A 24,337-nucleotide genomic window follows, 5' to 3' on the forward strand; every position below is an offset into this window, starting at 1 on the left:
GTACACCTAAATGCAAACTGAATATTTTTTTGGTTTATTAGTAACACCATTGTCAATGGTGTTAATGCAGCCGTGTGTGATGAGTATTCTAGCTCGGAAGGGAATCTGGGCAATGGGAAGGAAAGGCTGAAACTCCTCAGCTTGTGCATGCAAGGTGCACTAGGTAGGATATGTAAGGTCACCATCTGCTTTGCAAACCCTGCCCGGCCAAATCACGGCAGGGAGGGCTCAGGATGCAGCGGCCGCCTGCGCTGGGAACGTCAGTACTTTTGTCAGCCCTCAGCAGATTATCAATGGGACCTTAATTTAGTCAGGTGCCTGGAGATGTTCATGCATACAACGAAGTGCTAAATCATTGGCATTTAACCTTTCCCTTCCGTGTCCTGGCTGGTCTGCTTGCTGTGACCTGGAGGCAGCTATGGATGGCAGCTTGTTTTCTGGTATCTACAGGCTGCCAAATGTTGAAGCCAGAACTTCCCAGTCTGAGCCTGATAATATTTGCCTGTATGTTGGAGGCTTTTTCTAGCCAGTAACTTCCCAGCTTGGTTGTCTTTGTGATTTCCCTGGGAGGACTTCTGCCTGCCATCCGCACAAGGGGGACCAAGGCAAGGAAGCACAGCCATGGCCATGGATATGGATATGGATCGGATCAAGCCTTGAAAGCAGCATGCCTGGCTGCCTGCTCAGGGGAATAATGACCTGAAAGGGCTGAGGCTACAGCCCAGCCAGCTCCTTGCTCTGGAGGCTGCAACATGGGGTTTCTTGCAGGCAATTTCTTTCTTGCCTGCCTGGCTGCCTTCCAGGTGTGTGCTGTTTCCTATGCTCCAGTTAACAGTGTGTTTTGTCCCACTCCAATAGCGAGTAATTGGACAGCATAAATAGCAGCTCAGTTGGGGACCTCTGGTGTCTTCTGTGTAGTAAGCAGCAGAAATCTGGAGTAAAAGGTGGTCTGTCTTCTCTCCTTGGCCATGAGCTCTGATAGCCATGAGCTGTCCCCCACTGCAGGGCTGTGTTGTGAGAACTAATCTAGTTCTGCCAAAGGGATATAGGACATTAGCCTGATTGCTCCCCAGAGCTCACTGGTACCTGGCATTTTGCAGTATCATTCTGTTTTCAGGTGTATTTTGTAAAGTAAAAAACCTTAAACAGCCCACAACCAGAGCACTGTTTTCCAGACAAGTATCTAATTCTTCTTTTCAAATGAATGTCAGTGGGGAAATGAGTATTTTGGGGGGTTTCTTCCTGCAGGGAGAAACCTCATGTTGCTGCTCTACTCTGATTCAATTGAAAATGTGTTTCTGGATAGGAAGAACTTGGCTGTAAGCTGTGGTTGCAGGCTCTGCTTTCTGATCCTTTTCCTGTTCAAGGAGAATTTGAAAAGTGGATTAAATCTATTTTTTTGCTAGATTTAAATTCCTGCCTTTCTGGAGTTGGGCCAGCTCAGCTCAGTTGGTGTAGATTTCTTCCTTCTAGAATCATGGAAAATAGAGGTTGAGAGGGCCTCGAGAGGTCATGTAATCCACCTCTCACCCCAAGGCAGGATCAACTGTATCTAAAATGCTTGCTATGCTTGCTAATGAGGGTGGAGTTAGGTATCTTAGTGTATTTATAGTCACCTTCACAGCACCAAAGCACATCTACATGTGCAGGTGGCCCTGCTGCTCATTCAGTTCTTCATATTTTTCATACTAGCTTATATTTATCCTCCTTTCTTTTGCCTTACTCCTCATCCTTATGCTTATTGACTGGGAGTTTTCCTACTTCTGTGAAGAATGCTTTAATTCTTTCTTTAATAGCAGTTGCTATGGCAGCTGGTTCAGGCAGTGCCTTATAGCCTAGTGCATATGCTTCTACATACACTTTCACTGCTTGTTTCTTTCCTCTGGAGCCTGGCCAGGTCTTTGGGAAACCTTATCATTCATTGCAAGTGTCTTGAGAAAAAAATAAAAAAACCCTGATTCTGGTATAACCATTTAAAAACATCCCCATAGCCTTACCCACCCTCTATCCCGTCACTAAAGGATGCTAAATAGGCCAGGAAGCAAACTGTTTAATTCTGTCTGCTGGTGCATTTGAAATCAAGAGCCAAGATGCAATCAAGCACCCTGCACTTCTTTTAGTTTGGGGAACAAGAGCCCATGTGCAGCTCCAAGCAAGCAGATACAGTTTCCATTGAGATCCCTGCAATTTGCAACTGTTTATTGCTGGATTTGGTCTCTGGATTCCCCAGATAGCGTGAGGTAGACTGGCTGTAAATGCCACTCATGTAGGAAGATGGCTTTAGTTATTCTAGGGTGTTCCTCCTGCTATGAATATATTTTGTAGCAGTTTGCAGCATGTGTCAGTTTGGCCAAGGTTTTCAAGCCAGATGGTAATTCCCTCTTTCCTAGTGGTCTCGTCTGGTGCTCTAGGCTTTGCTTTCAAAGAGGCACAGAGGAGTGGTCCCTGCCTTGAGTGGAAGAGCACCAAGCTCTGAATTATGAAAGAAGAAATCTTTCAAAGTCTCATTTAGCTTTGTATGTCTTTACCTGGGCTGACAAGAGAAATTCAATTAGTTAAAAAACCCCCACCACCTTCCCGTGTAAAAAGACCCTAAACAACCCAACCACCAAACAAAATAATACCCACTTTTTTATCTCCCAAGGGCTACTGCTATCAAGTTCACCTCTAAAAGGGGGAGACTAGAGCCGGAATTAACCTGAAAGTCACTCAAACCATTCTGCTTGCTTGCACTAGTCTTGTTTTAGCCTGGTTGGCAGCTGATGGTTTCTGTTGTAGAGAAGTGTTATCTGCACACAGCTTCTATTTTTGTCCATTTTTATACCAACATTTGTCTGGAAACATTCATGTTTTGGGTGGGTGGGGATGATTCTGGCATCTTCAAAGTATTTCCACTCTGGTCTGATTCAGAGCAGGAAAGGTTGAAGATGAGGTGCTGGTACTTCCACAGTTCTGGTTGAAATGATAAGGCCTGAACGCAGTGAGACACGATGGCTCACTGTGAATTATCCAGTCTGAAGGATTCTGCACGTCAACACCATCCATTTCAATAACAGCAAAATTTTACCAGCATGGTATTATTGAATGGAAAGCATGAAGCATAGAAAGGGAGCAGCTCTGCTGCACTGAGGTTTTTGTTGCTGCAGGACATTTGTGGTCTGCCCAATGGCTTGGGACAAAGAATTCACCTGGAAATCCTTAGCAGTTCTCAGTCTCTTGGGGTTTGAAAGGTGCAGTGACCCTTCAGTAAAGGACAATCATTTCACCCATATTAGGGACATGGAGAGAACTTTCTGCATCTGTCTGCCAGCATTGGGTTGAGATTATTAATTGTCAGAGAAGACAGGTGAGATCCAAACTGGGGTCCTGTGCTTAATCCTCTGGAGAGCCCATCAGCTCCACAGAGACTAGGACCCAACTTGGAAACCTGGGGCTGGACAGCATGCAGTGCTTCCATGGAGAGCAAATTTCAACCTACTTTGAGTTCAGACTCTTTCTGTGACTCTGGAACTTTTCAGATCTGGTTTATTATTTCAGATCCTGTCAGTTTGTCTAATTAGCAAGGCTAGAGGAGGGCTCCATGGGAACTTAAATGGGCCTCTTCTTTTAATTAAAATTTTGGTTTAATAGCCTGAAATAGCTGGCATTAGAAAGAGCCAGAGCTCCAGTGAAGGAGGACAAGGCAGTCCCTGTGGATCTGCGGTGACATCTTCCTGGCAGTCAGGGAGTTATCAGTTTTCCTCCTAAAGCTGATGCTGTCACAACAGTGATGCAAGTCAGGACTTGATATGAAGTTCCAGTCTAGGCTGTAACCAATCTATTTCCAACCTGCTGCTGGATGTTGTGCCAAAAGCACAGCATGCCTGGGTTGGTAGGTGACAATGGGTCATAGAGAGGTGCTGGAAGTCCATTTTGCTTTTACTGGAAGGGCCAGTGAGTTAAAAATTTAATCTTAAAGGGCATCTAAGCAGGATTCTCTGTGTGCTTTCATAGTAAATTTATTTTTCATAACTTCAATCATGCAGTTGTGAAGTAGCTATGAAAAAGCTGCTGCTCTGTTCCCTGACACAAATTATTCTCATTTGTGGCAATTTTCCATCACTCTTCAGAGGCAAGAAAGCTCTCATCTGAATGCTGGTCAGCACTGAATGAGTAGCGTGGATTCAAGATTTGGATCATCATTGCATTGTATCACTCAGTGCTCTAAGATTTACCATGTGTTTAGTAGGGGGAATGTTTGCAGCATTGATCTGTCAGTTATCCTACAGGGAACAAGTGATCAGGAAATATTTCTTGCTTTACTTACACCCAAAGCCTTGTCTTCTAGCTCAAGGGCAATATTTGTTGACTGATTTTTCTCCTGTGAAGTGGGACTGACAGCTTGGATTGCAGATAGAGGTGGAAGGAGCCGTGCCCAGAACAGGGCAAGGGTGATGAGCCAGAGGTCTGGCCATCTGGCATTGCTTGATCCTTTTGTCATTCCTGTGGGTTTCACAGCTTCCAGGAGTATGTTTCTCACTAAGCCTTCCTGGACCAAGATCTGATAGGAGCACATTCAGCTACCACTGACTGGGGGCTTCTTGTGGATCCCTGAGCATTTTGGCACAGACCTATAAAGATATTTGGGTATTTTAACTTCTCCTGCACTCAGTTTGGTTTGGTCACGTAATGCATTTGTGCTCCAGAAGAATAGAGTCCATGTGAAAAACACTCAGCTCCTTCCTGTGGGATGCCTGTGTACAGACCACCCAGTTAAGCCCTCCTGCCCTGTGGTATTACAGTATACGGACACAGCATTTTTTCCCCTTGGCGATCGTCCTGATCAGCACCAAGACTGATCAGCAGCTGTGGAAATCTCTCACCTCTGCCATGGGAAGGAGCAGTTCCCTGGGACAGCCGGTACCCAGTTTTGGAAAGTGATCCCAGTGCTGTGGGGTCCCCACCCTTCTCCTTGCCTTCCTACAGGAAGGGCCTGTGGGCTTTCCAACCGTGGAACAGGAAAGAAGTGGGGATCCTGTTTACCTACCCACTGAGCTGGCTCACATCTATTTAAAACTACTCCTTGTTCCATTCTGCTTGTGGCTGTAGCCCCTCATTTGCCAACTGTCCTGTCTCTGCTGTGCCCTCTGGAAAGAGCTCCTCCAGGGAGCATTGTATGTGGAGGTCTTGAGATGCCACATCTGGAGAAGGCTTCAAAAGCCAGTGAGCTGAGTTTGGGGTTAAGGTCCCAGCACTGGTTGCTGTGTCACTTGGAGATGAAAGTAACAGCTTGGTCACCCACAGAACATGGGGTCTTGGGACTGGGGCCAAGAGAAGGATGTTCACTGGGGGCAAAGTTAGTCTTGCAGTTTTGTCCTGGCCCAAAGCAGCTTCTGTGTTAGATCCTAATAACATCCAATGCAATATCAGCTCCTTGGGAGGTGTCAGATGGCGTCTGCCACATGCATGAACATGGAGGTTTGGTGAGACTCGTGCAAAGCCTTGACTGTATTTGTTATCTCGCACTAAAATATGAGAGAACATCGGGCATGGCCTGATTTGTTGTGGACATCCCTTTGCTCTTGTTGGGAAGTCTGAAATCTCCACAGCTGGGGTAGAAGCTTGCAGCATGGGATGCCACCTTCCCACAGTGGACAGGGGATGACTGCAAAGCTTCCCAGGAGCACTCTGTGCTTCTTCCTGCTCCCAGTGCTTTGGGAGGGTCTTCCTTCTGCACAGGAGCAGTTTGATTCATGGTTACAACTCCGAGGGCTGTTAGGAAAGGCAAGCATGGTGATGGAGCTGTGACTGGAGAGGGTTTACTGGTGGAAATGTTTGTGGGTGAAGAGGAGGCTGGAGGTCTCTTTGTCAGAGCAGGATACACATGCTGCAGGAGCTGTTCCTGGCTCTGGGACAGCCTCCTGAGCAACAAAAACCTCATCAGATTTGGCACAATTTGTGGTGTACAGAGTGACTGTGTAAAATGCTGACTTGAGGGCACAGATGTTTAACCTGAGCAGAGGAGTCACAGGCTGGGGGTGGTAATTGGAAGAAAATGATGTACCTGTGCTTGTGCATCTCCTGGGACATGTACATCTCTGGAAAGCAGCTGGGCTGGCAGGAGTGTGTGGGGACACAGCCAGGGTGGTCTTTTCTGAGACTGCTGATGGGTGGGAGCTCTTTGCAGTGTCATTACTCCTGGGGAGCGAGTTGTTCCCATGGGATTTGGGGAGAACAGGAGTGTGAGTGGCTCTGTGGAGCTTTATACCCTGGCAACCTGGCTGTATGTTGCTGTGAAGGCACTCGCACCACCCCGCCCTGGTGTTAATGGGATGGCTGGTGGCTGTGCTGGGCAGGCAAAGAGTTCTTAGGCAGTGACTGAGTGTCCTGTAGAGCAGGAGCCCGAACATCCAGCAAGTCACTAAGTGGCTGCATTTGATTAAAATTAGCTGCTTTTAAGCAGTGGTGGCAGCTCTGCAGAGCAGTGGACTAATCTCACGCAGGAGAGGGTTTGCTGGAGGAGGTGATGGTGCCCTGGCTGGTGCAGGGGCCAGGATCCATACTGGGCTTTCCTAGGGAAGGCAGGCACAGTGTCCCTGGGGTGTGCATGAGTTCATGTTCCTACAATACCCAGCTCTGCGAGCATCCCAAGGGAAGCACCAACATGCCCGAATGCTGGGTTGTATCAGGGATCACGTCACGACACTGCCCTGCATCCTCAGCATGGGATGTTTGGAGATCTGTGCGCAGACACAGCCAGTGTCCTGTCTGCCGTGCACCACCAAATCTGGTGCTGTCTGAAATGGGCTGAGCCAAAAGCCTGGGTCCAGCAATGCAGACCTGCCAATAATCAGGACAAGCTGCCTGGAGCAGGGAGAGTGGCACTACCAACAGGCAATGAGAATCACTTACTCTAATTAAATCTGAGGGGGCTGACCTTGTTTAAAAGTGTCTACCCTTAGCCCACAAATCTAGGCCAGATCTGCTGGTGCTTTGTGTGGCCCTGCTAAGGAAAACAAGCATAAATATCACTTTATAGGTGTTCTGCTTTGCTTGATGAATCTGGATCAGTGTCTCTCTCTCTCCTAATCAGGTTAGTTTTCTTTTGATCTACCTCTGTTAAGGAAATCTAAAGTGATTTAGCTACTCCCATCCATTTTCCATTTGCCTGATTTGCTCTTTCCACAAGGCTGTCTCGGCTCTACCCTAATTACTGTTGAGTTGTCTGGTGCTGTAGCAGGTGACACTGCTCTATAACTGTAAATCTTCAGTATTCACTGGGAATTTTTTTGGCAGATGTTTTGTTTCATTTTTGGACAGATTAATTTTAGATTGGCAAATGCACTAGACTTAAGGAGAAGACAGTTGCTACTAGCTATCAAAAAGAAAATAATAATTATGAATCATGTTTTATTGAGCCTCTGTTGAACTGATTTGCTGTAGGAAACATAATTTTCTAGCTTCAGGACATCTGATTTTTGAGAGTTCTTCTTTCTTAATAACGGTGATGTATGTTACAGCATAGAAGAGAGGAAAAAATTAGCTCAGGATTAAATCAGCTGTTTTTAGGAACATAAAACTGTTTGCTGTGCTGGTGGGCCATAAAATCATTGCAGATATGTATTCCTTGTCACTTCTGCATGTAAACCCTGTCCCTGCAAATGATTTACAGTATTCGCAGCCCCATCAGGGTTTAGTGAATGCCTTGGCTTGTTTGTTTGCTCAATAGGTCCTAGTTTTCAAAACAAGCCTCGAGTTACTGTGAGATAAGATAAGGGTAGCTGTGGGAAATTTCGGTGTTCCTGCCTTGTTCCGTGTCTTGGCTGTGGCACTGCACTTCCCCAGACTTGGAGCAGCAGCAAGGCACCGGCTTCTTCTGAAATCAGTTTTGCAAAGCTGCTGGTACAATTGTTAAGTAAATCAGATTTTTAGTGAGTTATTCTCTACTACAGTTGCGTGTGCTATCTAAAATATCTCTCACTGTGCTCCTGTTGTTTGTAACATGCTCAAACTGCCTGATGGGGGAGACAGGTGGAGGTGAAGGGGCATCTTCCAAAACAGCTCAGGTAGCCCTTCTTCACTGCAGGCTCGTTTTGTTTTCCTCTTGGAATAAGTCCAACAGGGTAATTTTTATCCATCTGTTTTTCTTGTGAGAGGGAAGTGTTATCTGTGAGGGGAGATACAGTACCCTTGTAATATGTAGACTTGTCCCAGGAATGGGGCCAAGTAGGATCTGTCAGTGGGTCAGCATAAGCCAGCCCCTGTCCCTCACTGCTAGTTTAGTCCTGGGAATGTGCTTCATCAACAGCAAATTCCTCCTTATTTCTAGTGGAAATGTCAGAAAGGAAGGGATTTCCAGTCAAGATGGGGAAAACCTTGTCACTCAAGTCTCGTCTGCTCCCTGAAGAAACTCCTTGATTTAAATACTCTGGGTGGAGGAAGGAGGGACCAGATGCTTGTGAAGCATTTCAAGAACTGCTGACAATGTAAGGACCTTCTTACCAGAGCTCCTGTTCCTTCCACAGTCCCCTGAAGAACCTCCTTCTAATGCTCTTGGAATTTCACTGCAGAATAGAAGCCCAAGGGAGCGTTTGCTCATCTTGCTGAGCTGCTCTGGGGCCCAGCTTTTTCTGAATTCCCATCTGACTGGGGCTCTCCTGACTGGTGCTTGGGTGGGGGAGAAGATGACTACCTTTTTCTTGTTCCCTTCCCAGGATGACTCTGCAATTCACAGCTGCTGTGATTTGCCTGCGGTGGGACAGCCTTGCCTGAGTGTGCTGAGCATTCATCTCTGCTTTATGCGTGCTTTATTTGCTAGAAATCTGTGGTGCATATATTCTCCCTTTTAACGTGTTTGATGCTGTTGTGCATCACAGGCACAAAACACCTCAAACCAATCTGATTTATTTGGTCTGTGTAGAGAAACAGCTCTCATGAGGAATTGGGCTTCCACTGGGGAGCAAGGCTTTAGCAGCAGAGGTTAATGCAGTCTGTCCCCAAAACTACCTGTGCCTCATGCCAAGCTTGGTTGTCACCTTGCTCCTCTTAGCCCCCGCAGTTGTTCTGTCCCCAGAGGACGTACAATGATACAATGCCCGTTTGTTCTGTGAAGGATGTGTGTTTGTTGGGAAAGGGCTGCTTGCTTCTGGTGCCCTGTTCAGTGGAAGAGGCAGCACCAGCTATTCCTTTGTGTGTTCTTCAACCAAAAATGGATGGTGATGTATGGAGAGCTTGGCCACCGAAATGTGTCCATCCCCTAGTAGAGGTTGCACAGATGGTGCAATTTATGCAAATGATCACTTTTTGGTGGTGATCCCCTTCTTCCCAGGTGTGCCAGCTGGAGGAAAGATAGCAGTCCTGTCAGGATGTGGAACCAAGCCAGAGGTTACAGTTGCAGGAGGCAGCAGCAGCCAGCGCAGAAGACACATGCAGCCTTCTCATGCTCACTTTTCAAAGAGGAATAACTAGAATTTGGTTCAGGGTTTGTAGGTCGGGTTTCCATTATACAACTGTACTGGTTGCAGCTGCTCATGTGAGATTCAGACCCTGTTGGATGCTCCTGGTCGGGTGGGGTCCTTTCCACAGGAATTATTCTTTATGATAAGATTTACAGGAAGAAAGTTTCTCTGTTGTACCACTAACTAAATGGTGGGTTAAACTGAGATTTGCCTCAGACTGTGAACTGTGGGAAACACCTTGGAGCATCTGTAACAAACAACTGCAGGGAAAGAAATACTTTTTAAAAATTTTTTTCCAGACAAAGGTAGGACCAAGAAGAATTAAGGAGGGATCTTGTACTTATCACAGATCTAGCAATGAGGATCAAATCTCCTATACCTCCCAAAATGGATGCAAGTGCACTTGGCACAAGGCACAATGACCATGTGGGTCTTTGCCTATGCTTTCAGGAAGGGGGCTGGTTGTGTGAGGAAGGTTATATCCCTGCCTTAGTGAGTGAGAATGCAATCCTCCCACCTCATTTCCCAAGTGATAAAATGGTCTGTGGTGTCTCCAGGAAAAAAAGCACGTGGGTTCCTGTCCTTGTGAGGGTCTGCGAGGGCCCTGTCACCCTGGGTAGCTAGCCTGGCTCATGTTCTTGAAGGACTTGCTCTAAAAAGGTTTTTTGGATGCTACAAGCCTCTTATGTGGGATACTGGTCAGCAGAGAAATGCATGTTTTTGCACCAGAAGCTACCACAGTTGCTCAGTTATACTCAGTGCTAGATATACTGAATTTTGAGTTTAGTAGCAGGAGAGAGTAGGGGAGTGCTGGGTCCAGCCCAAGTGGTCAGGGCTGCACATCTGTCCATTCCTGTGCAGGAGCCTCCATCTGACTCCTGGTCCCATGTGCTATCACTGAGATCCACCTCTGCCACCTCTAATTAGTGCTGTCAGCAGAGCAGTGTAAGCAACCACTTCAGCATTAATTACTTTAATGAACTTACTAAGGTGGGTTGAGCTACTAAAGCATTTTGTTGTTACTGTAAATTTTAATGTCAAAATATTAGACTGCAGGCTGGATGGGAGATGATGCAGAGCTGAAGCCTGGCTTTCCTCCTGTCTCGATGTTCAAAGTCAGGTTATTTTAACTAATTTAATCATGCAGTCTGTTCTCCTCAGTTGCACAGAAGCAGCCATGGCCAGCAGCATGGTAGGAGAGAGTAAGGAGGCTCTCTCCTTTTTACTCCGAGGTGTAAGGGATACAGTGAGTACAGGGCAATCTGCCAGTCAAGCCCAAAAGATGGATGTCACTGTTCTGGCATTCTGATAGCTCAAAGGTGGTCCATGATGCTTAGGCTCTTGTAATGTTGAATATGTAATGAAAAACTCCCCAGATAGGGATCTACTGGTGAGGGAGCTCTCATAAGCAACCAGGATGGCATGCAATGGTTCATTAACGATGCTGGGTTTAGTACAAAAATAAGCAGAGTTTCCACCACTGTGGAGAGGAGAATTGTCCTGCTGTTGCTAGTGGCAAAACTTAATAGGGAATTTTAATGACTGTTAATCATTTTGCAAACTACCATTTTATTGGGAAATGTGGTATACTTTGGCAAAATTAAGCTGTTCTCCACTGGTGCAGAAAGGAAAACCAGAACTCCTCTGAGCTGCCTCTTGCTGCAGAGGGTGGGGGAGGCATTTAACTTGCAGTGTTAATGTGGATAGTTGGACAGGGTCTGTCATGCCAGGACAGAAGACCTCTTGCAGGACCAAAGGGGGAGAAGTCAACAGATGGTTGGGCTTGATGATCTTAAAGGTCTTTTCCAACCTTAACAATTCTGTGATTCTAAGTGGGATATATTGGAGAGATATATATATATCTCCTCCCTGCTGTTGCTTACAACTCCTTGTTCTCAGTGAAAAGGAGTTGTGGCTTTGATGTTCAGGGATACTGCTCTGACAAATATGATGCTTTAAACCTGTGTAAGAACTGTAGTAATTACGTAGTTTTTAATTTGGTGGTTAAACTATGTATTTTTTTCATAATTATAAGCTCAACATGTAAATAGAAAGCAAAGGATTAAAAAGAAATAAATCAGTGCATGCGCAGAGACTAAAGTGCTTGTTCACGCAGACTGAAACATTGGTGACCTGGCTTGAAGCACTAAGGCAAAGCACTTTCTGGAGGAGACTTCCAGCTCTTTTCCTCTTTATGTTAAGTAAAGGACTCCCAGACTGCCACAGAAGGCTGGTAGAGAAGTCTGGTAAATGTTGGGATTTTTGAGCTCATATCCCTGGTGTGAGCTGTGCCAATGGGTTTGGACCACAGACCTTTCCTCCTGTGAGGGAGCATCCTTGTTCCCCTGCCAGAGAGGGAACAGGTTTTCTCTCTCTGCCCAGCTCTGATCTGAAGGAATTTGCTGAGTTCAGGCTCTATTGTGCAGATGAAAGATTTAAGTTGATGGAGATTGTCTCCTCTGCTTCAAAAGCAATCACTGAAAAGGAAAGTGTTCCCGACCCCCGTGCGCAGTTCCTTTCTTTACTGCATCAAAGTGCCGGAAGCTCAGCAGAGGAGAACTGGCAGCAAAAGCTGTCCTGAGTTCACATGAGGCTGGCACTTCCTGGGGATAGGGCAGGCGAGGGGGAAGACAGCAAGTTGGACTTTTTTTTTTTTTTTCCCCCTCTTCTCCTTTCTGAAGTCTAAATGACCTGTCAAGCTCTGAAACTGCCTCAATGTGGGCCACCCTCTGAGCAGTCACAAAGCTGTATTGTGTCACCCAGCCTGGGAACAATCACCTTCTACTGCTTGAGGTAGTGGGAAGGAGAAATCACATGGAACTTGTGGCAGAAGTTGTTTGAGAGAGTTTTCAACTTTGTGTGATGGAGCAGGTGAGATAATTATTAAAACAAGGTGGTCTGTATGCACAGCACTCGACAGTGGGGTTATAGACCAACCAAGGTTCTATCACTGTGGGCCCACTTGTTTTGACCTAATTTAAAGGTCTTTTGTGCAGTCTGAGGAGTCATGGAAGGGCATTTCAAACCTTCTTCAATGAAATTAGGAAACATTATGGAAATGAAATTTTTGTCCACTATTTTTTTTTCTTTTAATTTGAATGCTTAAATGTGGATTGTACGGCTAGCAACCTGCAGTAAGTTTATGTCATGATCTTTATTGAGCAGACCATCCTCAACTGGATCAGCCAGGGCCATGAGGTGGATGATCACCAGCTTTAGCCCCTGGTTTGGGGGGAGTAATGTCCTCTGTACACAGTATCTGCCACACCAGTTTCTTTATATAGAACCATGGAATTGTTTGGGTTGGAGTAAACCTTAATGGTCTAGTTCCAACACCCTGCCAAGAAGGGACACCTTCCACTAGACCAGGTTGCTCAAAGCCTCATCCAGCCTGGCCTTGAACACTTCTAGGGATGGGGCATTCACAGCTTCTGTGGGCAACCTGTGTCAGGGCCTCATCACATTCACGGGGAAGAATTCTTCCTAACATCTAATCTGAACCTCCTCTCTGTCAGTTCAAAGCCATTCCCCCTTGCACTATCACTACTTGCTCTTGACCAAAGTCCCTCTCTAGCTCTCTTGCAACCTCTTTGGGAACTGGAAGGGGCTCTAAAAGTCTCCTCAGAGTCTTCTCTTCTCCAGACTCAGCAACCATAAGTCTCTCAGCTTCTCTTCATAGGAGATGTGCTCCTCCTTTCAGACCCGTCTCATTTATTATTAGCATGGCTGTAATTGTGGAAAAATCTGCATTTCTGCCAAGCTCCTGTGCTAACTTCTGATTCCTCTCTTAAATGTGAGCTGGTTTCCATGCAGTGCTGAAAACGTTTGGTGATGATGTCCACAGATAAACTCTTTTGACTTTTCTGAGAAGAGTTTGTTGGTAGCTAAGAGCTGGGAGAAGAATCCCTGTGGCTCTCTAATCCTCTTGGTTGTTACAGAAAAGTTTGCAGCTTGGAGCACTGGGATGCACAGGTGTTTCCGGGAGATGTCCCTGCTTGGGATGTGGTGGTACAAGGATCACCTGTGCCCCCAAGGCCAGGTTCCTCCAAGGGACAGTGCCACTGACTGTGGGACTTGATGCAGTTGCTCTGTGGCTTGTGACAGCTACCTGCTGTCTCTGCACCCTGTTGGGCTGTCATGGTTGCCACAAGGCAGTAGCTGCACAGGGGAAATGCTGGACTTTTGGGGATTACTTTGGGATTGGAGGTGTTTGACCTGTAGAGCAATTTGAATGCACTGCTTTGTTAATAGAAAAAAGAAGTTGTAGACTGTGTGGTTTGTCTATGTTTGACAAGTATTGAAATTAAGCTTGAAAGGTAAGTCACTGGAAACTCTGAGGGAATAATGGGATTTGATCAGCCTTGAAAAACCACAAACTTCTGGGACTTGGGCTTGTGACGGGAGATAAAGAGGTTGTGCTGGCCGGCTGCTGGTGAAGATCAGGGACAGTTGTCAAATGTAGGCCTGGAGACCAAATGTTCTTCATTCTCCACTTTGGTGATGGCATACTTCCAGATCCTTATTAAGTGAAGCCTTGCTGCCACACTCCAAGCACTCTGGATGATCTTGCTCACCCATCTTGCCTCCCCCACCTCTTGTAACTCAATCTTCTCCCCCAGCCCAGGTCCCCAGTGGGGTCAGCACATGGATCTGAGCCAAATGGGGACCTTTCCAAGGGAGTGATGCTAGCTGAGACCTGCTGCCCAGCCATGGCTTCGGCTTCTCTTTTCAAAATACCCATGGACACAATAACTGAACTTTGGAAATACAGGGTTCCCCATGGGGTCTGGTGATGTCAGAGCTGTTAGTGCTGAGGCTTCAGCTGCTTTGTCCAATTCTGGCTGAACAACAGAGAAGACAGGGGAGAGTAGAGCTTTCTTGTGCTTAAACCACAGAGCTGGGACCTGGGACTCAAGGGCAGTGTCACAACTGTGCCATGGACTGTCATTGTGACTTTGGCAAAGAAAGGTCCCTGAGCCTCCAGAGCCTTGGTCTAAATTGGGCTGAGATGTGAAATGAGGCAAAAATTGATTGTGAAATCCCAGGAGACAGCCTGGAACTCACTCCATTAATGGCAGCAGCACTTTGGGAGATCTCTGGATGAAAGGTGCTGTTGAAATTCAGATCTCGGAATTGTGTAAAATTTGCTGCTGAATAAATTACAGGTTGCAAAAGCAGAAGGGTTGCTAAGGATCACCAGTGCTTCTCTGGTAAAGTTCAGTTTGCTGCCAAACTTGCATGAAAGTTTTTTCTGTGGTATTTGCTTTTTAGAGTGAAACCATATTTTCTCCTTATCTGACAAAAGAAAAGGAGGGGGGAGTGACTTTCTGCTTTTATAGACATTTCCCTTCCAATACTGCATAGCAACGCAGCATTTCCAGTAAGAAATGGTGCTGTAGAGCAGAGGGTGATGTTTTAGCAGATTACTCGTTAAGCCCTGGTGCTTCCCCTGTGGTTTCCGTGTCAGTGATGGTGTGAGACACATCTGGGCTGGCAGCAGCTGCTGCCGTGACCATGTCACACAGGGCTGGGTTTGAGGGGGCTGCATTTGGAGCATGTCCCTACACACTGTGCTTCTGCCTTGCTCAGGCATTCAGACCTTGGCTATGTGGCACCCCATTCCATGAATCCAGCAATCCATGGGAGCAGACCTAAGGGTGTGATGTACTTCATTCCCAATGTACTCATTCTACACTAAAGGGAGACAAAGTGGGTGGGGGAAAAACATAAACAGTGCTGATCAGGATCAGAGTGGAGAAGGCAGTGAAACAGCTAGAGCACATGGTGCCTTTATAAAGACCTGGGCAAGGTTAGAATTGCACAGCAGAGAACAAGAGTCTCTAAAGAGGGGCAGGATGAGGAGCAGAGGAGGGGAATGAGCCTGGTTTGGCATTGAGCTCCTGGGATGTGGTCAGCCAGCTGTCCCTGGGGGAAATTGTTCAGTATTAACTCAGGGCAGCTTGAAAAGCAGATATGTATTTCCCCTCCACCAAAACCGCTCTTCCGTTACTCTAAATAGAAAGTTTCCTGTTTTATAATTGAGACTTAAAAACGTTCATGTGGTTCAGGTCACCATACAGCTGCTTAGCTGAGGCCATAGGATACCTGAAATATGAGCTGAGGCAGAGGCTGTTGACTCTGGAACCTAATAATGCTTTCAAATGGCAATATGAACTATTTCCTGCTACACAGAGCATATTAGAGTATCCTCTTGCAAATACTGGCAGGCTGGTTCTGCGTGGAGTTTGGGAGGCGTTGCAGTTCTGCTCCTCTGATCACTTGTTATGCTATTGTGCTAATGTAGCTGGGGAAGCTCTTCATGGACTCAAACAGCTGCAAAAGTTTCTCTTCTGACACCACTGAACCCTTTTATCTAAACACTTTTTAGGCTGTCATTTCTATTAAAGCCAATTGATTTTTTTGGTGCATTTCCTTTTTGGTACCCTGAAAGATTTAATTTCTAATTTCTAATTTCTAATTAAGCTTAGTACAGACATCAACAGGTGCTGCCTGCTACCATGTCTCAGAAGGTAGATTTCGGTCCAATACATCAAAAGTTATTTCTGAACAGGTAGGTAAGTGGGATCCTCTGTGCTGCTCAGATAAAAGGCTTTGATGTGTTGTCTGAATGGATTTGCATGTGTTGTCATGACTTCCAAGAAGAGTTTTTTGTAGGAAGAAAACTGGATCTAACTGTAGCAGTTGAACAGGAGGTCCTAGCTCAGTTATTGGCTCTGTAGGCACCATTCATCTAAGCCCGAAACATGAAGAGAAATGAGATGTGTTCCTCATCCCTCACTTTGTGTTGGTGTTCCCTGCACAGGCCACTGACTCGTGTGGCTCCAACCACAGTGGGACAATTCCCTCTGTGCACCATCACACCCTAAAAGCCAGGATTGCTCTGCCTCTTGTCACAGCTTCTCAGTCATCCTTGGGAAAATTGGCCTCTGTCTCCTTGGTCCATGCCTCCCTAAGTCTGATATAATATTTTTTTCTTTTTAGGGTTTCTTTTTAATACTCTTTAAATCAGCACTGTTCAAATACCTACTCGAAAATGCCTCTTAAAGAGAAAAGAATCTCTTTGGCAGCCCAGGTGTCGCTGTGGCAGGGATATTGTGGAATCTGCTTTCCTGGCCCCATGCCCACACTCAGAAGGCAGCTGAGCCCCATGTTTATATGAAACACTCATCCCTTTCAAAGCCCATCATCTGTTTAAAAACCATGCCAAAATGATTTATTTATTCTTCCAATAACAGATGAGAAATGGGAAACCAAGGAAGTAATCTCTGACTTCAGTTTTGCTTTATGTGTTCAGTATCTCCAGCGTGGACCAATTTCACTGTTAGCCTGACAGGAGGAGGGGTTGAGAACACTTTTGAACATGACACTATATCTTTAGAAAGGTTTGTTAGATGGCAGCATCCTCTAATTTTTATTTTCCCTATTGAAATTAATTTGACTTTATTTCTGCTGCTGGCTGCAGATGGGTAACTTGCACACTTATCCAAGTAATTCCAGGTGGATGGCAGCCTTTAAAGAAAGATGCTTTAGCATCACTAGCACTAAGTGCATTATCAGAGCTTGAAGTCCTGTCGATGCAGAACAAGAAAAATGTGGGATGCAGAAGGGTTTGGGGGCCAAACTGTGCCCGTCCATCCAAGACACCTCTGTAGGAGGCTGTCCCTCTGGCATTCCTCTTGGTGCTCTGGTGCTACAGTGGTGGATAAGGGTCAAAGCAGGAAGCATAAATGGACACAGAGGAGGGGAGAAAAAATTGTACTCTGTCCATTAGATATGTTTGATTTGTTGACAACTCTCACTTGCTATCAGACTAAAATTTGTACACAAACCAGGCCCCCAGCTCTGCAGGAGGAGCCTGCTGTGTGGAACAGGCTCCTCGGGGTGAGGAGGGCTGTGCTCTCTTAAGCAAGAAGCATCAAAGTCAGAAATAGATTTTCCTTGAGAGAAGCAGCACTTTGGTTCAGTGTAGCTGCATGCAGTGTCCCTGCCCGTGTGAGGATGGCACAAAGCAGATGTGGCTCCGTTGGCCTCTTTCCAAACCTCCCAGATTTTGTGGCTATATTAGAAGCAATGTGTGTGTCCAGCTGTAAACTAGGTGGGAAGTGTTTAACAGGCTTTGAACCTTCCTGAGGCAGCTCCGTGATCAGTCATGATGGGATGTCTCGGTCGCTGGCTCAGCAGGCAAACTGGGCCATATTTATTTTTAGGTGTACTACATGTTTGAAGCTGCCTGAGTATGGCACTGTGTTTTCTGTGGGGATTTTTGTCTTTCAAAAAGCTTTAGGGAGCTGCAGTCTTTATCAATGGACCAGTATAGGCTATCAGTTGTACATTGCAGGGAGTGGAGGATAAGGCTGAGTAAGTTTATCCTGTTACTGCTTAGGGTTTAGATATGCTGTAAAATGTGAATATCATAGTATGCCATGCTAGGAAGCTGGATGCTTTGCTGGCAGGGCACTTAACAGCTTCAGTGCTGTTTTCCTGGCATTGTTTCTCCTGTGCAATAAATATCCCTGCAAAACCACAGCAGTAAACATGCAGCTTGGAAGTAGCTGAGCAGTGAGCCCATCCTGACATGCCTGGCAGGACGGGATCAGTTTTTCCAGACTTTTGCCAACCCTCCTGCGTGGCACAGACACCACGGTATCTCACAAGTAATGCTGGGAGGAGTTTCTTCTGCCACACTGGGTCTTTGACCAAAGCTACATTTGTGTGGAAGTGACTTACAGCAATGTGTAAAAGTCTGTGTCTTAACCCAAGTGAAACTTCATTTTATTCAGTGAAATCGGGTATGAACATACAGGAAATATTCTACTGCCCTAGAGACCTCAGTGGAATAATAGCTTTTAAAGGTAGCCTTAAAGAGCCTAGTTCATCAGAAAGTAAACTAGAAGAGTTTAAATTATTTTCAAAAGAAATTGTTGAATGCGAAGGATTGAGATAAACTTAATGGCCTGTGTGTGTATGTAAACTTGGAACACAGAACCTGCTTGCCAGTATGAACAATTTGACACTATATATTTTTGGGAGAATCAGGACCTTCTTTCAGGAAGGTATCTGTTGGTTGTTTTTTTTCCCCCCTCCCCGGTGTCCATAGCAGTTCCAGTTGTTTTTTCTCATATGGGTTATTAATACTTGAGGTGTGCAAGCACTGGGTATAGATGGGAATGTAACAGTATCTGGTATTTTATGGTGTAGCTTATTGACTTAGCAGGGATTGTGCTAACAAAGGCTCTTTTTCTCCATGAAAAAGTCTTTACCTTGTTTAGGAACTTTTCTGGAAAAGCTGTTTCTAGTGTAAACTCAGTGGGAAGTAACACTGATGAAAAATGATAGTGCTGTAATATCTCTTCAGGTGGGAGAGATGATTCACACTGAATTTTCCCTAGGGCATTTGCAGTGCTGTTTTTGCCTTTCCCCTGCTTTATAATTTTTGGGGAAAATAAGTGAGGTTTGGACATACCTGGGAAGAGAGGGAGCTCCTGAGAAGTGGGTTTGCTGTGTTTGGGGAGGAGAATCTTTCCAAAGCTCCCATAGGACATGTGATGGAGTGCGACTTAAAACTGAGGCTGTATTTTCACAGCTGTTATGGGAGCATTTTTCATTTAACACAGCACAGATGTGAATGATAAAATATAAATTGAAGATGGATGTACACCATCTTGGCATGTAAGAGGTTCAATTATAGACAGAGCAAGCAGAATGATGGAAAATACATTTGAGTGATTGTTCAGTTAATATAATTTGCAGTGAATTATTCCCAACAATTTCTTCACCCAGCTCCTATTGTAATAATTTTCATTCCTTCATTTGCTATGCGCTTGAAACTGCTTCCCACAACTTGTGCTTGACACTTAATGAAGTATATCCATGCTCCCACCTGTCCCTACCTACATGAAAACAAGGACAGATTTGCTGGAGCTCAGCATTTTCAGCAGTGAGCTCTCTAAGAAGTTAATCATGGTGTTAAAGTGGAGGCTGCCGCTGCTGCTGAACACAATGATGTGACCTGTAAAAGCCTGTTCTGTCAGGCTCAGGGGGGCCAGGGCTCACAGAGGAGCTGGCAGAGGACCTGTTTCCAAACTATACCATGGGCATATGGGGGGATTGTCCTTCCACGAGTGGAAGCTGACAGAAGGTGATCAGCTGGTGCTGAGTGATTAATCCATGTCCTTGGGAGCTGAAGCATTTGCTTCCTACCTGTATGGCATCAGCAGTGCCTGGAGGGTGGGGAGAAGGCGTTAGGCTTTGCACCGAGATGTGTGGCACCAGCAGCGCTTGAGGAGAAGCGCTTTGCTTGCTCGGGTCCCCATCACTTGTCTTGTGTGTTCAGCAGCCGAGTGGGTCAGTGGCAGTGCCACAGCTCTGGACAGGGGGGTCCAGCACTGCAAAGTGTCGCATTTGTGCCCCCCTTCCCTATTCCTAAGGCCCTAGAAACCCCACAATTGCACATTTCTCCTGAAGTTTATCAGAAAGGAAGAGTTGTTCTTCCTGGCCCCCTGGGGGACCTGTTCCTGGGTAGTGGCTATGGGGAAGGTGTCCATGTCCTCCCTCCACGTCCCTCTGCAGCCCACAGGGAACAGAGGGTGATGAAGCTGCTCTTTGCCACCCCTTGCCCTGCTGCTGGGGTGGTGGGTAGGAGTGGGGGCTGTGTTGTGCTATGAGCTTGATGGGACACTGGGTAAATGCCCTCAATTGTAAAAGGGGGCGTATGTAATAGGAAATCACAGTTCTTGGAGTTCTGCCTAGCTGTTGGGATTTGTTGTCTGGAGCATGAGGAATACTGAAGGCAGCATTACTCTGACTTCAGAGAAAAGAACCAGGAATTGTTGCTGCCCAGCCTTGTGCTCCCCTGCTGAACACTGAGATGCAAACTCCAGCTTAAGACTAGTTGTGAAGGAGTCTAATCTTTTCTTCATACCATGTTTTTCTGCACTCATTGTTACTACATTCATACCTAGCTTCATTATTTGACTTTTTTGTGCTCTTCTCTGGTCTTTAGTGTGTTGGGAGATACTGGGAAATATGGTGGACCTGTCCCAAGGGCAGACATGAGCCATGGGAAGGTGCACTGTGAACGTAAGTGCTCCTGCAGGGGTTAGTGAAGAATTCAAGGCTGCTTTAGGGTAAGATAAATATTTCTCTGAGTCTTAACCCTTCAGGGCTTCTTATAAGCTCTGTCAAGCCATGATCACAGTGCCTTCAACACAAAACTCCATACTCTGTAACAAGCTGGGATTTATGCTACTGCTTTTTTCTATAGAGAGAAAGCACTTATAAGGTTAATCTGCCAGCATCTGCTTGTCCCAATCTCTATAATCAGGCAAAACATGATTATGGAGCTGCATGTCATTAGTACACGGTGGCACTTAGCTGACTGAGATTGAATTAAAACCTTAATGGCAGAGCATTCAAGGTAAATAAGAGACAACCAGACCCACTGGTGAATGACTCACCTATCACTCAGCTTGGATTAGGAGAGCAAGAACTCAGGGCTGACCAGAAACAGTAGAAGCAGAGTCACTGAACTGGATATATTGTCTGGGGTTCAGCACTCTTATTACCGTTAAGCACGCATGTGTTGGGGGAGTTGAGGCACGTGTAGGCATAGGATTCCTGCACTGGCCTTTGAGCTGTAAAAAACCCAGAGGCTTTGGACTCACCATAGTGGTGGATGACTTTTGTCTTTGCTGTATTCTGTTTTTTCTGCATCAGTTTCATCAAGCAGGTGTCAATGCTTTGAAATTATTTTCAGCAAACGTAAATCTGAGCATTCATTTTGAGCTGGGTGAAACAACTCTGTGTTTTCAAGTGTTTTATTTCACTTTCCAGTCTTGCCTTCCTTTTTGACAATGTTAGATCAGTGGCTTCCAATCAAAATTTCACTTTGGTTTAATTTTGCCTTTCTTCCAAGTGCATTTTTTTTCAGATCTTTTAAACAAAGCTTCATAAATCAACACTGATGTCATTGTGGGTGTGTTTTTCATGTTCTGTTTTGGATGCCAGAAGTGCTCTGTCCCCAGGGGCAGCCCTGCAATTGGGTTTCCCTGTGGATGTGTGGGGAAAGAGCTCCCTCTGACAGTGGGACAGGGATCAGAGGCTGCAGTGGTTTTGATTGCCAGCTCTGGGGATGGTTATTGCCCTTTTAGCTCTGTCAGTTATTCCTTATTTTGCAGCTCTGGTTTCACTCAGTGCTTGCATCCCTGCCATCAAATAAGATGTGACATGAATATCTGTTGGTACTCTGGCCCTAGGGACATGATTATGAACCTCTGGCTTGTGCTGTCAGTGACATTTGAGGTAGGAAAAGCATTAGATAGTGAATTCTCTGGAGAAAATGCAGGGAATGAGCAAGTAAACAACAAAAGATGGGCATGGATCGAGGTCTGTCAGCAGTGTTGAATTTGAAGAGTTTCTGGTGTTTCTATTAATTTATATCCTCTGCCAGCCTTGTTGCTATTGCCCTGTGCAAGATCTGTACCTCAGAGCAAACTTTATTTTTCACCTAAGGGCTAACAACTTTTCATGTGTTTCATAAATTTGCATTTTAATGGAATAAATATTATGCTTTCCCCCCAAAGCAACAATTAAAAATTAAAGCCTCTGGGAAGCTTTCTCTGAACACCCAACAGCTCAGGTGAAGTGTCCAAAGCAACTGTGGTGTATTTAGATGTGACGTGGTCCTGAATGTATTTGGTTTGTCAGCATGGATAGATAACTTCTTGAGGCAAGACCTCATCCCTCTCACAGTTAGAGGGATCTCTCCTATGGCTGTAACTCAGGACCCCAAAATCCCCACTTCCTTTGAGCTCTTCTGGGCTGCAGAGTGCAGAGGTTGCACTCAGACATTGCAAAGCACAAGGTAAAAATGGAGATTGTTTCAGCACTACTGTATGAAAATGATAGATGTATTCACAGTCTCCTATGGAAGGAAGTTGGGGAAAAATTGTATGCTGATGCTCTCTGCTGGATAAATCCAAAAATGCTCTTGCCTCACTGGCACTGTGGTGACAGGCCAGTGTTGGGCTCCTATCTCCTGCAACTCTGCCCACACTGGAACACCCTGATGGTGTTTTGAACTGGCCAGGGCTGGCTGAGAGCAAGAGGTGTTAGAATTACTGCTCTGACTCTTCTCTGTCCTTCCTTTACAGTGTGTTACTTGCTGAAGAGCAACATCAGCCCTGACCTGTGCAATGAGGATGGATTAACTGCGCTGCATCAGGTGAGGTGTGGGAGGAGGTCACAGCTCCCTGCTGCTCCTCACCATCGGGCTTGCTGCTGCCCTCTGAGCAGACCTGTCCAGGTTAAACTGAAAGACCTCCTGTATTTAATTTTTTTGCTCAGTTAAAGCAGTGAAACTTCACTATGTTATGCTTGTAATCCAGTTTCTTGGGGAGCAAACTGAGATCAAACCCTTCTCTCTGGTTTGTTCAGTGGTAAGAAGAGCTCGGGAATTGGGGCTAGACTTCAGGTGTGAACAACATTTCTCCCACCCTTTAATCTTTGTAGAAGTGGGCTGTAAACTCTTAAAGCATGTTAACTCAGGTTTAGAGACCTTGTCAATCCGTGAGTTTTGAAGGTGGTTTAAATAAATGATGCACAGGATACTTGAAGAGCCTAGTGCTGCTCACTGCAGGCTCACGGACTTCACCAGTAAAATAAGGATTTGCAATAGTGATGTTTAAGTCTGTGTCCTTCCTTGCAGCCTCTGTGCTGATCCCATAAGGGTTTTTCTATTCTGTCCAAGGCCCGTGGGACTGGCCGTGCCTGGCAGCTACCGCCTCCACTGCGGTGAACAACAGTGGTGCGTTTGTCACATGCGCTCCGAGGGTGGAACAGACACTCAAGGGTTTCTCGCCATTAGTGCCTGCTGTAAATGCTCCCGCTGACTTGGGATTTTGGATTCTTTTGCAAGTTGCCTGCTCTCTTCAAAGCTGGATGGGGTGTTTGTTTAGAAATGCAAACTGGCTCCAACAAGAACAAAAGGTCCCCGCCACTACCAGCAGCACCTCTCCAAAGAGATGTTATCCTGCACACAGAGACATGCTGACAGCCTCTTTGATAGGTACTACCAGCTAGGTACTGAAGCCATGGAGAATCCTATCTTGCTCACTGAAGGATAGGTTATTGTAAAGGTGCATTTGGGAGTTGAGATGGGAGCTTTGCATCCCGTAGAATTAATTGGATCCCTGAACAGAGAGAAACTCCTAAGTGAATAGTGTTGCCCATTACCAGTGACTTCTAGTGAAGGGCTCAATTACACTTTTGTGGTAACTTGGCTGTGTGACAGGAACGATTATAATCTCACTTCCATGTACAAATAGTGAACAGAAATAGAAATACATAAAGGATTCTTGTCACTCAGTTGCTAAAATGCTTGTTGTGGATTGGAATTCAGCCCCATTAGTGGCCCATACTGTGTGCTGAGCTGTGAGTCTCCTGTGTGGGTCAGCAGTAACACACAGACCACAAACAGGCTTCTTGCACAAGAATGAATCTTATTTAGTGTCTTGATCACATGCACATTCATGTCAAGATGTGAGTACAAGGTGGATCAAAAAGCAAATTCCACCTTCTCCAAAGGAAAGAGGTTGAGGCTTTTCTTGCAGGCTGCCTCTGGGACTATACTGTAAATGCAGGGAGGATGCTGATCTTTTTCAGGAAATGGAAGGTGCCCTGTGAAGTAGCTCATAATTCTAGGAGTCCAATTTGCACATCTGCAGATAACTGTGGTAGGTAGCGGTGAACTGCTGAGAAGACTTTTACTAATCACATGCCAGTGTGTGGGATTTTCCCTAAGAAAAGGGAATGTCAGCTTGTCAGCTCATCCCTTGGTATGTGGTTAAACTGGTTACATTGAATTTCTCTTATGTTTTCTC

General features: G+C 45.7%; 1 protein-coding gene across 2 annotated transcripts in view; it reads left to right on the forward strand.

Annotated features, from left to right (window-relative positions):
* The window catches only part of PPP1R16B (protein phosphatase 1 regulatory subunit 16B), a 60,479-nt gene that overhangs the window by 24,241 nt on the left and 11,901 nt on the right, over positions 1 to 24,337 (forward strand). For both annotated transcript variants that reach the window (XM_050313803.1, XM_050313802.1), the window contains exon 3: positions 22,610 to 22,680. In XM_050313803.1, the coding sequence (XP_050169760.1) occupies positions 22,610 to 22,680 (71 nt within the window). The remainder of the gene's footprint in view (positions 1 to 22,609; positions 22,681 to 24,337) is intronic.

The sequence above is a fragment of the Myiozetetes cayanensis genome, unplaced genomic scaffold, assembly GCF_022539395.1.
Source record: "Myiozetetes cayanensis isolate MyiCay16 unplaced genomic scaffold, myiCay2020 scf19, whole genome shotgun sequence".
Classification (NCBI taxonomy): Eukaryota; Metazoa; Chordata; class Aves; order Passeriformes; family Tyrannidae; genus Myiozetetes; species Myiozetetes cayanensis.